This window comes from Anomaloglossus baeobatrachus, chromosome 6 (genome assembly GCF_048569485.1).
Source record: "Anomaloglossus baeobatrachus isolate aAnoBae1 chromosome 6, aAnoBae1.hap1, whole genome shotgun sequence".
NCBI classification, from domain to species: Eukaryota; Metazoa; Chordata; class Amphibia; order Anura; family Aromobatidae; genus Anomaloglossus; species Anomaloglossus baeobatrachus.
In genome coordinates, this window is record NC_134358.1 from 564,904,553 (window position 1) to 564,922,590 (window position 18,038).

Sequence of the window (18,038 nt, forward strand, 5' to 3'; positions counted from 1 at the left end):
GCGGCCCTTTAGAGATTTCTTGCAGTGAGTTGCACAACGGCACTTACTTTGAAAAGACAAGTAGTTATCTGACATCATGTGTGTATGCCAGTGTCGTGTGCCGCTTTCTTATACAGTTCTTGAAGCTTGGTGGAACCGATCACCTTGCTCTTCACTTTACCAAGGTTTTCTGGGAAAAGATCCAAGTGGCTATGGAGATAACGCACCGTGATACTCTTTGTAAAGCCAAGGTGAAGGAAAGAAGATAGCATTACTTCTAACAGCTATCTACCTTAGATTTTCCAAGAAAATTTTGTACAACCATAGTGAAAGGAAACCATGCATCTGCCTCATGTACAACCATAGAGAAAGGAGACCATGCATCTGCCTCATGTACAACCATAGTGAAAGGAGACCATGTATTTGTCTCATGTACAACCATAGTAAAAGGAGACCATGTATCTGCCTCATGTACAGCCATAGTGAATGGAGACCATGCTTCTGCCTCATGTACAACCATAGTGAAAGGAGACCATGCATCTGCCTCATGTACAACCATAGTGAAAGGAGACCATGCATCTGCCTCATGTACAGCCATAGTCAAAGGAGACTATGCATCTGCCTCATGTACAACCATAGTGAAAGGAGACCATGCGCCTGCCTCATGTACAACCATGGTGAAAGGAGACCATGTGCCTGCCTCATGTACAACCATAGTGAAAGGAGACCATGCATCTGCCTCATGTACAGCCATAGTCAAAAGAGACCATGCATCTGCCTCAAGTACAGCCATAGTGAAAGGAGACCATGCATCTGCCTCATGTACAACCATAGTGAAAGGAGACCATGCATCTGCCTCATGTACAGCCATAGTGAAAGGAGACCATGCATCTGCCTCATGTACAGCCATAGTGAAAGGAGACCATGTATTTGTCTCATGTATACAACCATAGTAAAAGGAGACTATGCATCTGCCTCAAGTACAGCCATAGTGAAAGGAGACCATGCGTCTGCCTCATGTACAACCATAGTCAAAGGAGACCATGTGTCTGCCTCATGTACAACCATAGTGAAAGGAGACCATGCATCTGCCTCATGTACAGCCATGGTGAAAGGAGACCATGCATCTGCCTCATGTACAACCATAGAGAAATGAGACCATGTGCCTGCCTCATGTACAACCATAGTGAAAGGAGACCATGCATCTCCCTCATGTACAGCCATAGTCAAAGGAGACTATGCATCTGCCTCAAGTACAGCCATAGTGAAAGGAGACCATGCATCTGCCTCATGTACAACCATAGAGAAATGAGACCATGTGCCTGCCTCATGTACAACCATAGTGAAAGGAGACCATGCATCTGCCTCATGTACAACCATAGTGAAAGGAGACTATGCATCTGCCTCATGTACAGCCATGGTGAAAGGAGACCATGCATCTGCCTCATGTACAACCATAGAGAAATGAGACCATGTGCCTGCCTCATGTACAACCATAGTGAAAGGAGACCATGTGTCTGCCTCATGTACAACCATAGTGAAAGGAGACCATGCATCTGCAGTATTATAGTAGTTATATTCTTGCACATAGAGGGCAGTATTATAGTAGTTATATTCTTGTATATAGGGGCAGTATTATAGTAGTTATATTCTTATACATAGGGGCAGTATTATAGAGGTTATATTCTTGTACATAGGGGCAGTATTATAGTAGTTATATTTTTGTACATAGGGGGCAGTATTATAGCAGTTATATTCTTGTACATAGGGGCAGTATTATAGTAGTTATATTCTTATACATAGGGGCAGTATTATAGTGGTTATATTCTTGTACATAGGGGCAGTATTATAGTAGATATATTCTTGTACATAGGGGCAGTATTATAGTAGTTATATTTTTCTACATAGGGGGCAGTATTATAGAAGTTATATTCTTGTACATAGGGGCAGTATTATAGTAGTTATATTCTTGTACATAGGAGCAGTATTATAGTAGTTATATTCTTGGTCATAGGAGCAGTATTATAGTAGTTATATTCTTGTACATAGGGGCAGTATTATAGTAGTTATATTCTTGTACATAGGAGCAGTATTATAGTAGTTATATTCTTGGTCATAGGAGCAGTATTATAGTAGTTATATTCTTGTACATAGGGGCAGTATTATAGTAGTTATATTCTTGTACATAGGAGCAGTATTATAGCAGTTATATTCTTGTACATAGGAGCAGTATTATAGTAATTATATTCTTGTACATAGGGGCAGTATTATAGTAGATATTTTCTTGTACATAGGGGCAGTATTATAGTAGTTATATTTTTGTACATAGGGGGCAGTATTATAGCAGTTATATTCTTGTACATAGGGGGCAGTATTATAGCAGTTATATTCTTGTACATAGGGGCAGTATTATAGTAGTTATATTCTTGTACATAGGAGCAGTATTATAGTAGTTATATTCTTGGTCATAGGAGCAGTATTATAGTAGTTATATTCTTGTATATAGGGGCAGTATTATAGTAGTTATATTTTTGTACATAGGGGCAGTATTATAGTAGTTATATTTTTGTACATAGGGGCAGTATTATAGTAGTTATATTCTTGTACATAGGGGCAGTATTATAGTAGTTATATTCTTGTACATAGGGACAGTATTATAGTAGTTATATTCTTGTATATAGGGGCAGTATTATAGTAGTTATATTCTTGTACATAGGGGCAGTATTATAGTAGTTATATTCTTGTACATAGGGGGCAGTATTATAGTAGTTATATTTTTGTACATAGGGGCAGTATTATAGTAGTTATATTCTTGTACATAGGGGGCAGTATTATAGTAGTTATATTTTTGTACATAGGGGCAGTACTATACTAGTTATTTACTTATAGTATATCCTTCTGGAAGTGCCCATTTTAGTTACAAAACTGTAATGAAATGACGCACGATGTGTGTGTTTCTTTATTATCACTTAAAAGGACCTGTATTACTGTACATACATTTGCACACATTGCAGAATATTCCAGGTTACATAAATAGGAGACAATAAACAAGAACGCAGATGTTGTAATTTATATAAAAAATGAAAGCTAAATAGATTTACAGACTGTGATTATCTGTGACCTTTAAATATCAAATAAAGAGAAGTAATAAACAAGAAAGGAATACTTAGAAGAAGGCAGATAGATTAAATAAAAAAAATAAATAAAGTTGCGTGACTTATTCAGTCCCAAATAAAAAAAAACAAAAATAGCTGCAGGAGATTGAGATTTAATATTAATAAATAATGAAACGAACAAAATTGTTACTGAGGGACAATAAAATGTTCTGTGAAAAAAAAGATAAAACTAAATCTGTTACATAAAAAAAATACAAACTACTAATGTGACTATCTCCAGTGTCGGCCGCTGTGCACACTTGTGTTTTTGTCACTTTCTTTCTGCGCAGTTTTGTAACAAAACCTGACGGGTTTCCTGATGGCAGCAGAGGGCATCACAACCACACGTCTCAGGCAAACGCTGCTTATTTTTTCTTTGCAGATTTGGTGCAGATTTCACCCATACTAATGAGTGGGAAAAAGCTGCAACATAAAGGCATGTAAAAAACGCATTAACAGGCAGGTGTTTTATGTTGCATTTTTTCTGAGAAGAGATGCAGAAATGGTGCAGACACTGACGCACCAAAAACTTAACGTGTTATATTCTTTTATATATCGTGTTTTTCCTAAAATAACACAGGGTCTTCTATTATTGTTATTATTTTTTTTTATTTTTTTTTTAAAAATAGGGCTAGGGCTTATTTTTGGGCGAAGGCTTATTTTTTTCCCATTAACAACAATCACACATTTCTGCTTCGATTTACCTTGAGGATGTATGACCAGCTTCAGCTTGAAGGCGTGTGACCAGCTTCAGCTTGAAGGTGTGTGGCCAGCTTCAGCTTGAAGGAGTGTGGCCAGCTTCAGCTTGAAGGAGTGTGGCCAGCTTCAGCTTGAAGGCGTGTGGCCAGATTCAGCTTGAAGGAGTGTGGCCAGCTTCAGCTTGAAGGCGTGTGGCCAGCTTCAGCTTGAAGGCGTGTGGCCAGCTTCAGCTTGAAGGCGTGTGGCCAGCTTCAGCTTGAAGGCGTGTGGCCAGCTTCAGCTTGAAGGTGTGTGCCAGCTTCAGCTTGAAGGCGTGTGGCCAGATTCAGCTTGAAGGTGTGTGGCCAGCTTCAGCTTGAAGGAGTGTGGCCAGCTTCAGCTTGAAGGCGTGTGGCCAGCTTCAGCTTGAAGGAGTGTGGCCAGCTTCAGCTTGAAGGCGTGTGGCCAGCTTCAGCTTGAAGGAGTGTGGCCAGCTTCAGCTTGAAGGCGTGTGGCCAGATTCAGCTTGAAGGTGTGTGCCAGCTTCAGCTTGAAGGCGTGTGGCCAGATTCAGCTTGAAGGTGTGTGCCAGCTTCAGCTTGAAGGCGTGTGGCCAGCTTCAGCTTGAAGGAGTGTGGCCAGCTTCAGCTTGAAGGCGTGTGGCCAGATTCCGCTTGAAGGTGTGTGCCAGCTTCAGCTTGAAGGAGTGTGGCCAGCTTCAGCGTGAAGGCGTGTGGCCAGCTTCAGCGTGAAGGCGTGTGGCCAGCTTCAGCGTGAAGGCGTGTGGCCAGCTTCAGCTTGAAGGCGTGTGGCCAGCTTCAGCGTGAAGGCGTGTGGCCAGCTTCAGCTTGAAGGCGTGTGGCCAGCTTCAGCTTGAAGGCGTGTGGCCAGCTTCAGCTTGAAGGCGTGTGGCCAGCTTCAGCTTGAAGGCGTGTGGCCAGCTTCAGCTTGAAGGCGTGTGGCCAGCTTTAGGGCTAGTAACCTTAACTTACCTTCATAATTGCTGGTGCAGTGTCAGTGTCTCTTATGGTAACAATTTCTGGCATTCTCAAAACACTATGTGGCAGTGGCACTCCTCTTCTGAATGTGCAGCCGGAGGAGTTAGAAGATAGGAGTCTGGAGAGGGACTCGGAAATGGCGGTTGTGACATCACTCGTGGCTGCTTCTGCAGGAGTGAGCAGGATCGGGATCCAAGAGGCGGCACTCAAGAGGCAGGAGGTGGGATCCTGGAATGGCAGCCAAGTCCACATCATAGCGCAGTAGCGGCCAGGAGGTGGGGCCCAAGTGACAACATTCAGGAGGCGGGGCTCGGGAGCGGGTGAGCAGATTTTACCCTGCCATGGTGGGAGGAAGCTGCAGGACCATTTCAGAGCTACATTATGCCTATTCCACTGCCTCCAGCGTTAGGTTATGTCCCCAAGATGTTAGTGACATCACCTAACGTCACGTGACATAATCTAGTGCTGGAGACGCTGACTAACTAGGGTTTATACTTACAGCCTACTCCAAATATCCCTAAGGCTTATCTTTGGAAAAACAGGGTAGGGGGCAGTATTATAGTAGTTATATTCTTGTACATAGGGGCAGTATTATAGTAGTTATATTCTTGTACATAGGGGCAGTATTATAATAGTTATATTCTTGTATATAGGGAGCAGTATTATAGTAGTTATATTCTTGTACATAGGAGCAATATTATAGTAGTTATATTCTTGTACATAGGGGCAGTATTATAGTAGTTATATTCTTGTACATAGGAGCAGTATTATAGTAGTTATATTCCTATACATAGGGACAGTATTATAGTAGTTATATTCTTGTACATAGGGGCAGTATTATAGTAGATATATTCTTGTATATAGGAGCAGTATTATAGTAGTTATATTCCTGTACATAGGGGCAGTATTATAGTAGTTATATTCTTGTACATAGGGAGCAGTATTATAGTAGTTATATTCTTGTATATAGGGGCAGTATTATAGTAGTTATATTCTTCTACATAGGAGCAGTATTATAGTAGTTATATTCTTGTATATAGGGGCAGTATTATAGTAGTTATATTCTTCTACATAGGAGCAGTATTATAGTAGTTATATTCTTGTACATAGGGGCAGTATTATAGTAGTTATATTCTTGTACATAGGGGGCAGTATTATAGTAGTTATATTCTTGTACATAGGAGCAGTATTATAGTAGTTATATTCTTCTACATAGGGGGCAGTATTATAGTAGTTATATTCTTGTACATAGGAGCAGTATTATAGTAGTTATATTCTTGTACATAGGGGCAGTATTATAGTAGTTATATTCTTGTATATAGGGGACAGTATTATAGTAGTTATATTCTTGTACATAGGGGGCAGTATTATAGTAGTTATATTCTTGTACATAGGAGCAGTATTATAGTAGTTATATTCTTGTACATAGGAGCAGTATTATAGTAGTTATATTCTTGTATATAGGGGCAGTATTATAGTCGTTATATTCTTGTATATAGGGGCAGTATTATAGCAGTTATATTCTTGTATATAGGGGACAGTATTATAGTAGTTATATTCTTGTACATAGGGGGCAGTATTATAGTAGTTATATTCTTGTACATAGGGGCAGTATTAGAGTAGTTATATTCTTGTACATAGGGGGCAGTATTATAGTATTTATATTCTTGTACATAGGGGGCAGTATTATAGTAGTTATAGTTATATTCTTGTACATAGGGGCAGTATTATAGTAGTTATATTTTTGTACATAGGGGGCAGTATTATAGTAGTTATATTCTTGTACATAGGAGCAGTATTATAGTAGTTATATTCCTGTATATCGGGGCAGTATTATAGTAGATATATTCTTGTATATAGGAGCAGTATTATAGTAGTTATATTCCTGTACATAGGGGCAGTATTATAGTAGTTATATTCTTGTACATAGGGACAGTATTATAGTAGTTATATTCTTGTACATAGGGAGCAGTATTATAGTAGTTATATTCTTGTATATAGGGGCAGTATTATAGTAGTTATATTCTTGTACATAGGAGCAGTATTATAGTAGTTATATTCTTGTATATAGGGGGCAGTATTATAGTAGTTATATTCCTGTACATAGGGGGCAGTATTCTAGTAGTTATATTCTTGTACATAGGAGCAGTATTATAGTAGTTATATTCTTGTACATAGAGGCAGTATTATAGTAGTTATATTCTTGTATATAGGAGCAGTATTATAGTAGTTATATTTTTGTATATAGGGGCAGTATTATAGTAGTTATATTTTTGTATATAGGGGCAGTATTATGGGGCATTATATTAGTAGTTGATAGTATTCGCAGTTCCATATGTTGCAGTGATAATACTGTATACGATGGCTCCGGTTGCAGGGTGGGGGCTTTCGCTCTTCTGCCCTCGGTTATGGGACAGCTGTGCTTCTGCATACATAACTATAATGCTGTAATCTTTTTTCTTCCCCTGTGTGTAATAAACCCCACATTATCTACACATCAGTGATAGAGCAGTGCTTTACGTCAGGAGGAACAATGCTGTCAGCCCTGGTTATATAAGTGTGCGGTCAGTCTACGTCGAGGCCTCGCGGTCGGGTTTGCAGCCAACATAAACAAATAGCCTCGGATTGTTGGTACATAGGAAGCTTTCCCGCGGCCCCCGCTGCGAGGGCTGCCTCCGCTTACACTGCCGGGACCACAATGGAGTTCGGAAAAAGTCAATTAAGGCTCTTATCTTTTACTACAGGGCTGAATACGGAGCGGTCCTGGCTGTGCCACCATCGGGCGGTAAATAAACATTACTGACCCAGAGAGGTGCAGGGACCGCAAGTGCGGCAGCCGGGCGTCCTGCCAGCCCCGACCCAATGTTTATGTTATATACATTCCATGTAATAGAAATCATTGTCATTCTTACAATTCAGCCCCCGATGTCTTATTGTTCGGTATTTCCCCTCCCTGAGAGAGCGCCATTCACTGCAGTAGCGACATATCCGTGTGGCTGTTCCTGGTACTGCAGGTAAAGTCCTGTGCATGTGAACGGGCTTTTCTTGGTGTATTTGCAAAAAAAAAGGGGCCTATGAACTCCGGTGTGGGTGAGATTCCCAATGTTAATATGATATTAAGAACCAAAATTATTTTGGTGTAGTTGAGCCATGTTTGGAGGTCGCCGCTCGCTCCGGCCTTTTCAGCTTTTCCCATACATTTTCAAGAAGATTGAGATCAGGGCTTTGTGATGGCCACTCCAAAACATTGACTTTGTTCTCCTTAAGCCACTTTGTAACCAGTTTGGCAGTTGCATTGGGTCATTCTCCATTTGGAAGACCCATTTCTGCCCAAGCTTTAAGTTCCTGGCTGATGTCTTGAGATGTTGGTCAGTATGGCCACATAATCTTCTTTCCTCATGATGTCATCTATTTTGTGCAGTCACCAGTCCCTCCTGCAGCAAATCAACCCCACACCATGATGCTGCCGCCCCCGTGTATCACAGTTGGGGTGGTGTTCTTAGGCTTCAAAGCTTCTCCCTTTTTCCTCCAAACGTAACAATGGTCATTATGGCCAAACAGTTAAATTTTAGTTTTGTCAGATCACAGGACATCTCCAAAAACTAAGGTCTTTGTTCCTGTGTGTATTTCCAAATATTAATCTGTCTTTTTTATGTTTCTTTTGTAGTAATGGCTTCTTCCTGGCAGAGTGGCCTTTCAGCCCATGTTGATACAGTACTTGTTTCACTGTGGATAATGACACAATCTTACCAGCTTCCGCCAGCATCTTCACAAGGTCTTCTGCTTTTGTTCTTGGGTTGATCTGCACATGTCTGACCAAAGCACGTTCATCTCTGGTGCACAGAACCCGTCTCCTTCCTGAGCAGTATGATGGCTGGACATTCCCATCTTGTTTGTACTTGTGTATAATTGTTTGTACAGATGAACGAGGCACCTTCAGGTATCAGGAAATTGCACCCAAGGATGAACCAGACTTGTGCAAGTCCACAATTCTCTTCCTGAGATCTTGGCTGATTTCTTTTGACTTTCGCCAGATGATACTACACAAAGAAGCAAAGTGTTTCAGGTGCATTACAATACATGCACAGGTGTGTCTCTAATTAACTCAGATATTGCCAATAATCCTATCAGAAGCTTTCAAAGACATGACATCATCATATGGGCGGTTCCAGATTGTTTAATGGTATGGTATACTTAGTGTAGGGAAACTTTTCACTTTGCAGAAAGTAATAAAAATGCCTGAAAACATTCGCTCTCTCTCATTATTCTGGGATTTGGCAAATAGAAATAATTTTGGTTCCTAATTGACCGAAAATGGAAAGGTTTATTGTGATTTCATGTCAGATAGTGAGAAAAACCTGCAGATGTGTCTGTATAGAGCGCGGAGGGAAAAACCTGCAGATGTGTCTGTATAGAGAGCGGAGGGAAAAACCTGCAGATGTGTCTGTATAGAGAACGGAGGGAAAAACCTGCAGATGTGTCTGTATAGAGCGCAAAGGGAAAAACCTGCAGATGTGTCTGTATAGAGAGCGGAGGGAAAAACCTGCAGATGTGTCTTTATAGAACGTGGAGGGAAACTAAGGGTTTCAACTGTATATTTGCTAAAAACATGCAGGAATAGGCGCTCTTCCCCCACATTAGATTATATGCAACAACCTAGTGACAGATTCCCTTTAAATGCAGGTAACATACCTGACAGGTGCGGGTTTCAGTCATACCTTTGTCCAAGTTCTTCAATCCCCGTTATATTTGAGGAGTTTGCAACTGGCTACTATGACAAAAAAAATATAGCAGTGCCCCACCGATCCTTAGGTTGTACGTGGTACTGCAGCTCAGCCATGCTGAACCCTTCTAATCGCCGCGCAACTCAAGAGATCAACAGACGATACAACAGATTTATCACATATAAAAAAAGTTTAATAAAAAACAAAATGTAAAATGCACTTTTCACAAAAATACAGCAAATGGTCCCATGATAAAATAATGCAATAAATAAGTTATAAAAGTTCTGCTCCAAACAGAATCTTATAATAAGACTAAGTGTACGGGGTCTGAGCCCGGTCCAGCTCCTGTCCCCCGATTGTGCCCGGTGTGGTGCCAATTCTGGAGAGCAGAGTCACTCCGACAATCCGACTAAGAGGAAGGCAGCTGCTGAGCATTGTGCCCCCCAACAATCAGGAGAAGACGGCTGCTGAGCATTGTGCCCCCCAACAATCAGGAGAAGACGGCTGCTGAGCATTGTGCCCCCAACAATCAGGAGGAGACGGCCGCTGAGCATTGTGCCCCCAACAATCAGGAGAAGACGGCTGCTGAGCATTGTGCCCCCAACAATCAGGAGGAGACGGACGCTAAGCATTGTGCCCCCAACAATCAGGAGGAGACGGCCGCTGAGCATTGTGCCCCCAACAATCAGGAGGAGACGGCCGCTGAGCATTGTGCCCCCAACAATCAGGAGGAGACGGCCGCTGAGCATTGTGCCCCCAACAATCAGGAGGAGACGGCCGCTGAGCATTGTGCCCCCAACAATCAGGAGGAGACGGCCGCTGAGCAGTGTGCCCCCAACAATCAGGAGGAGACGGCCGCTGAGCATTGTGCCCCCAACAATCAGGAGGAGACGGCCGCTGAGCATTGTGCCCCCAACAATCAGGAGGAGACGGCCGCTGAGCATTGTGCCCCCAACAATCAGGAGGAGACGGCCGCTGAGCATTGTGCCCCCAACAATCAGGAGGACATGGCCGCTGAGCACTGTGCCCCCAACAATCAGGACGAGACGGCCGCTGAGCATTGTGCCCCCAACAATCAGGAGGAGACGGCCGCTGAGCATTGTGCCCCCAACAATCAGGAGGAGACGGCCGCTGAGCACTGTGCCCCCAACAATCAGGAGGAGAAGGCCACTGAGCACTGTGCCCCCAACAATCAGGAGGAGACGGCCGCTGAGCACTGTGCCCCCAACAATCAGGAGGAGACGGCCGCTGAGCATTGTGTCCCCAACAATCAGGAGGAGAAGGCCGCTGAGCATTGTGCCCCCAACAATCAGGAAAAGGTAAAACTTGTTGTCCCCTGAAAACTGTAGACTTTGGATGAAGGAACGGGTCTGTTTCCCAGGAGGAGGGCAGGAGGGATTCTTTCCACTCTTGGTCTATGGCGTGTGCCGGGCGGAGGTGGGGGGTCCTCACACTTTTGCTCAGGCTGTGATATTAATAAGCAGAACCCAATTTGATCACATCTTTTGGGGTAATTTTGAGGTTCCCCTATTTACAAAACAGATCTGGGCCCTTCTTGGGTTTGTCACCTTCTACAACCAATCGCTCCAAAGTATCAAACATATAGAAGCAGCAAATCTTTTACATTGCAAGTCTCCTACCGTTTTGCGTACACAGCCCTTATGCAGAGCTATGTGTGTCTGTGGCTACAAACCATCCCTGTATCACCTGCACGTGTCACTTTCTTCTCTTTCTCCTGTTCGCTTGACTGTAGGTTACCAAGAAGAAGGGATGGAACAGAGCTGTTACCATGGAGACACATAGGTCTGCTCTGAAGATGTGGACAGAAGACGGTGAGAGATCGCTCATCACAGCTGCGCAGCACCTTGCAGTGTGTTATAATCACTTTAAATGCAATTCATCTGTGTAATGCAGGGCCGGGCAAAGTGCAAGACAGCTGAAGACTTCAAAACAGTGAACCATGGGCCGCACCTCGCCTGTGTGGGGGCTCATAATGTATATAAAGGTTATGTGGGGGGCTCATACTGTATATAGGGGGCTATGTGGGGGCTCATACTGTATATAGGGGGCTATGTGAGGGCTCATACTGTATATAGGGGCTATGTGGGGGCTCATACTGTATATAGGGGGCTATGTGGGGGCTCATACTGTATATAGGGGGCTATGTGGGGGCTCATACTGTATATAGGGGGCTATGTGGGGGCTCATAATGTATATAAAGGTTGTGTGGGGGGCTCATACTGTATATAGGGGGCTATGTGGGGGCTCATAATGTATATAGGAGGCTATGTGGGGGCTCATACTGTATATAGGGGGCTATGTGGGGGCTCATACTGTATATAGGAGGCTATGTGGGGGCTCATACTATATATGGGGGTCTGTGTGTGGATTCATACTGTATACAGGGGCAATATGTGGGGTCATGTTATATACAGGGGCTATGTGGGGGCTCATACTGTATAAAGGGGGCTATGTGGGGGCTCATACTGTATATAGGGGGCTATGTGGGGCTCATACTGTACATAGGGACTGTGTGTGGGCTCATACTGTATATAGGAGGCTGTGTGGGGGCTCATAATGTATATAGGGGCTGTGTGGCAGCTCATACTGTATATAGGGGCTGTGTGGGGGCTCACTGTATATAGGGACTGTGTGGGGGATCATACTGTATATAGGGGGCTCATACTGTATATAGGGGGCTATGTGGGGGCTCATACTGTACATAGGGACTGTGTGGGGGCTCATACTGTATATAGGAGGCTGTGTGGGGGGCTCATACTGTATATAGGAGGCTGTGTGGGGGGCTCAATGTATATAGGGGCTGTGTGGCAGCTCATACTGTATATAGGGGCTGTGTGGGGGCTCACTGTATATAGGGACTGTGTGGGGGCTCATACTGTATATAGGGGGCTATGTGGGGGCTCATACAGTACATAGGGGGCTATGTGGGGGCTCATACTGTACATAGGGACTGTGTGGGGGCTCATACTGTATATAGGAGGCTGTGTGGGGGCTCATACTGTATATAGGAGGCTGTGTGGGGGCTCATAATGTATATAGGGGCTGTGTGGCAGCTCATACTGTATATAGGGGCTGTGTGGGGGCTCACTGTATATAGGGACTGTGTGGGGGCTCATACTGTATATAGGGGGCTATGTGGGAGCTCATACTATATATGGGGGTCTGTGTGTGGATTCATACTGTATACAGGGGCAATATGTGGGGTAATGTTATATACAGGGGCTATGTGGGGGCTCATACTGTATATAGGAGGCTATGTGGGGGCTCATACTGTATATAGGGGCTGTGTGGGGGCTCATACTGTATATAGGGAGCTGTGTGGGGGCTCATAATGTATATAGGGGCTGTGTGGGGGCTCATACTGTATATAGGGAGCTGTGTGGGGGCTCATACTGTATATAGGGACTGTGTGGGGGCTCATACTGTATATAGGGACTGTGTGGGGGCTCATACGGTATATAGGGGCTGTGTGGGGGCTCATACTGTATATAGGGACTGTGTGGGGGCTCATACTGTATATAGGGACTGTGTGGGGGCTCATACTGTATATAGGGGCTGTGTGGGGGCTCGTACTGTATATAGGGGCTGTGTGGGGGCTCATACTGTTTATAGGGGCTGTGTGGGGGATCATACTGTATATAGGGACTGTGTGGGGGCTCATACTGTATATAGGGACTGTGTGGGGGCTCATACTGTATATAGGGGCTGTGTGGGGGCTCATACTGTATATAGTGACTGTGTGGGGGCTCATACTGTATATAAAGGTTATGTGGGGGCTCATACTGTATATAGGGGCTGTGTGGGGGCTCATACTGTATATAGGGGCTGTGTGGGGGCTAATACTGTATATAGGGACTGTGTGGGGGCTCATACTGTATATAGGGGGCTATGTGGGAGCTCATACTATATATGGGGGTCTGTGTGTGGATTCATACTGTATACAGGGGCAATATGTGGGGTCATGTTATATACAGGGGCTATGTGGGGGCTCATATTGTATATAGGAGGCTATGTGGGGGCTCATACTGTATATAGGGAGCTGTGTGGGGGCTCATAATGTATATAGGTGCTGTGTGGGGGCTCATACTGTATATAGGGGCTGTGTGGGGGCTTATACTGTATATAGGAAGCTATCTGGGGGCTCATACTGTATATAGGGGCTGTGTGGGGGCTCATACTGTATATAGGGACTGTGTGGGGGCTCATACTGTATATAGGGGCTGTGTGGGGGCTCATACTGTATATAGGTACTGTGTGGGGGCTCATACTGTATATAGGGACTGTGTGGGGGCTCATACTGTATATAGGGGCTGTGTGGGGGCTCATACTGTATATAGGGACTGTGTGGGGGCTCATACTGTATATAGGGGCTGTGTGGGGGCTCATACTGTATATAGGTACTGTGTGGGGGCTCATACTGTATATAGGGACTGTGTGGGGGCTCATACTGTATATAGGGGCTGTGTGGGGGCTCATACTGTATATAGGGACTGTGTGGGGGCTCATACTGTATATAAAGGTTATGTGGGGGCTCATACTGTATATAGGGACTGTGTGGGGGCTCATACTGTATATAGGGACTGTGTGGGGGCTCATACTGTATATAGGGGCTGTGTGGGGGCTCATACTGTATATAGGGGCTGTGTGGGGGCTCATACTGTATATAGGGGCTGTGTGGGGGCTAATACTGTATATAGGGACTGTGTGGGGGCTCATACTGTATATAGGGGCCTATGTGGGAGCTCATACTATATATGGGGGTCTGTGTGTGGATTCATACTGTATACAGGGGCAATATGTGGGGTCATGTTATATACAGGGGCTATGTGGGGGCTCATACTGTATATAGGAGGCTATGTGGGGGCTCATACTGTATATAGGGGCTGTGTGGGGGCTCATACTGTATATAGGGAGCTGTGTGGGGGCTCAATGTATATAGGGGCTGTGTGGGGGCTCATACTGTATATAGGGGCTGTGTGGGGGCTCATACTGTATATAGGGACTGTGTGGGGGCTCATACTGTATATAGGGGCTGTGTGGGGGCTCATACTGTATATAGGGGCTGTGTGGCGGCTCATACTGTATATAGGGACTGTGTGGGGGCTCATACTGTATATAGAGGCTGTGTGGGGGCTCATACTGTATATAGGGGCTGTGTGGGGGCTCATACTGTATATAGGGGCTGTGTGGGGGCTCATACTGTATATAGGGGCTGTGTGGGGGCTCATACTGTATATAGGGGCTGTGTGGGGGCTCATACTGTATATAGGGGCTGTGTGGGGGCTCATACTGTACATAGGGACTGTGTGGGGGCTCATACTGTATATAGGGGCTGTGTGGGGGCTCATACTGTATATAGGGACTGTGTGGGGGCTCATACTGTATATAGGGGCTGTGTGGGGGCTCATACTGCATATAGGGACTGTGTGGGGGCTCATACTGTATATAAAGGTTATGTGGGGGCTCATACTATATATAGGGGCTGTGTGGGGGCTCATACTGTATATAGGGGCTGTGTGGGGGCTCATACTGTATATAGGGACTGTGTGGGGGCTAATACTGTATATAAAGGTTATGTGGGGGCTCATACTGTATATAGGGGCTGTGTGGCGGCTCATACTGTATATAGGGGCTGTGTGGGGGCTCATACTGTATATAGGGACTGTGTGGGGGCTCATTCTGTATATAGGGACTGTGTGGGGGCTCATACTGTATATAGGGGCTGTGTGGGGGCTCATACTGTATATAGGGACTGTGGGGGCTCATACTGTATATAGGGGCTGTGTGGGGGCTCATACTGTATATAGGGGCTGTGTGGGGGCTCATACTGTATATAGGGACTGTGGGGGCTCATACTGTATATAGGGGCTGTGTGGGGGCTCATACTGTATATAGGTAGTTATGTGCCTTCTCATACTGTATAAATGGGGGCTGTGTGTGGGCTCATTATATATACTGTGTGTATATATATATATATATATATATATATATATATATATATATATATATATATATATATATATATATATATCTATACACACATACGCTCAACACTAAATGTTACAATATAAAATAACAATTACTTAATATTTATATGGACAGAGTTAATGTCAGCCTATTGTTTCGGACTCCGCACCAGTCACGGTCTCTCATGTGGCCCCTTGGAGAAATTAAATCGCCCATCCCCGGTCTAATGAATGGTTGCAAAAATGTTCACACCCTTTAAGGATTTCTATTTTCCTTTCTTTTTAAACAGATACAGTATATAAAAGCCCTTTCGGTTGTTCGCTACCGGATAATCTATGAGTAATAATAATTAGATTTGTGTAATAAAAAATTCTCTGATTGGAGGCGTCCGCAGATCTGAGGATGGGCAGTTTCCATTCTTTAGAAGGGGTCTGTGTGGGGTGCACAGACACAGTACACTAGCCGAGTAGTTCAGACGCAGCAGAGCCCAGTGGGTCAGACGCAGCAGAGCCCAGTGGGTCAGACGCAGCAGAGCCCAGTGGGTCAGACGCAGCAGAGCCCAGTGGGTCAGACGCAGCAGAGCCCAGTGGGTCAGACGCAGCAGAGCCCAGTGGGTCAGACGCAGCAGAGCCCAGTGGGTCAGACGCAGCAGAGCCCAGTGGGTCAGACGCAGCAGAGCCCAGTGGGTCAGACGCAGCAGAGCCCAGTGGGTCAGACGCAGCAGAGCCCAGTGGGTCAGACGCAGCAGAGCCCAGTGGGTCAGACGCAGCAGAGCCCATTGGGTCAGACGCAGCAGAGCCCAGTGGGTCAGACGCAGCAGAGCTCAGTGGGTCAGACGCAGCAGAGCCCAGTGGGTCAGACGCAGCAGAGCTCAGTGGGTCACACGCAGCAATGTCCTGATGTTACATAGGACTGCAGGTTCACTTACATAGGACTGCAGGTTCACTTACTGAATATTTCCACGTTCTCACGCAGCACAGAGACCACGTCAGTTCGGCTCTGCTTTGTCTGCAGACATTTCCCATATTCAGACCTTTTACCAGTGCGGGTATCTTCCTCTTCTATAGCAGTTTGTACGATTTACAGCCCCACAAACATTTTACTGCGCGCTGAGCACAATAGGACAATCAGCGAGCGCGTCAGAGTCTCCTGAGGAAATGTCATGTGGGGGTCCGCCTGGCATCGGGAGCCCTGGATACGGGATTTATAGGATGGGGTCTGCACCATTCCAGTCCACGGCCGCGCCCGTCCACCTGGGAGAATATACACAAGTCAGAAAATAAGTGTGACCCCCGAACACATCTATAGAGGAAGCAAAGCGAAAAGCGCCGGTGTTACTTTATGTAAATATTTTAGTTTTTTTTTTCTCCATTCACACACAAATCTGTTTTAAATAAAAGATTGGTTTTGGATGTGAATGGAGGAGCAGATATAATCAGCTCCAGAATGGAGGATTTCCAGGCTCCGTGACCAATGAGGCGCCTGCAGAGCTCCAGCAAGAGCCTTGTCTATGTATTTCATTACCAGGAACAGCGCCATGCTTTTCAGTAGTGGTTGATTTTGGTACTGCAGGTGAGACCCATTCAGAGGAGGAAGCTGCAGTACCAGGCGCAGCCACTGCAAGGAATAGCGCCGTGGCTGGAGAACAATGGAGCTTGACCGCCACTCATGGCCCCTTCTCAGCGGGAGCAGAAGTCGATCCCCACCGACCAGATATCACAGAGCGAGGCTGAGCTTTCCCAGTAGGAGTAGTCAGCCATACTGGATGCCTCCCAAATATTCCTGGAGGAGACGAATCTAGGCAATGGCATCCACCTCCCCAGCCCCGGCACCACGCCGAGCCACAATGGTCCTTGTAGTTCTTCTGCTGTCGTAGTAATTGGCGGTGGTCCCCTCTCACGGGGTCCGGCTTCTGTGGGAAACATCCGCCTTAAAGCTATGGCAGATGTATGTTTATATTTCCCCCGTTCTGATGCCCCCTGGTTCCTGAAGCTTTCTACTTCCTGGTCCCTCACAGGATATGACCTCACAGTCACTGATGGCTGATGGGAAACAGGAAGTAGAGACCAGCGGGGACCCCGGAGGTGTCAGACGCCTTCCCCCGCCTCCGTTTTATCACTTGTTTTGTTCTTTTGTCTATGAACTTCTGATCCTTATTATCAACAAAAAAATAATTTTCAGCCGGAAAACCCCTTTAAGGAACCCAGCTGTCTGCTTATAGGCGTTTTATAGGATTTTGGGAAAATATCACTTTGCGCCCGCAACTACCCCAGGCACACCGCGCGGCAGCTCCATCCTGCAGTCTCATCCCATACAGGACACGTGACCGCCTGCTTCCAGCCTGTGACCACATTGTTCTGCACAGGAGCTGTATACACAAAACGGTAGGAGATTTTTTGATCAAGACAATCCGATAAAGCGGAGAATCTGCACATGAAGCCTCACCTTCATCCCTTACTGCCATTGTCTTGTTGGTCTATGCCTCTCATTCGTTTGCTTTGGACCATTACCCTCCT

General features: G+C 45.2%; 1 protein-coding gene across 1 annotated transcript in view; it reads right to left on the bottom strand.

The window, feature by feature from the left end:
• Positions 1-11,685: 11,685 nt before the first annotated feature.
• Positions 11,686-18,038, bottom strand: part of MINDY4 (MINDY lysine 48 deubiquitinase 4) — a 189,413-nt gene continuing 183,060 nt past the window's right edge. Inside the window, exon 18 of the mRNA XM_075315756.1 lies at positions 11,686-16,775. Coding sequence (XP_075171871.1) covers positions 16,727-16,775 — 49 coding nt within the window. The 3' untranslated portion in view covers positions 11,686-16,726. The remainder of the gene's footprint in view (positions 16,776-18,038) is intronic.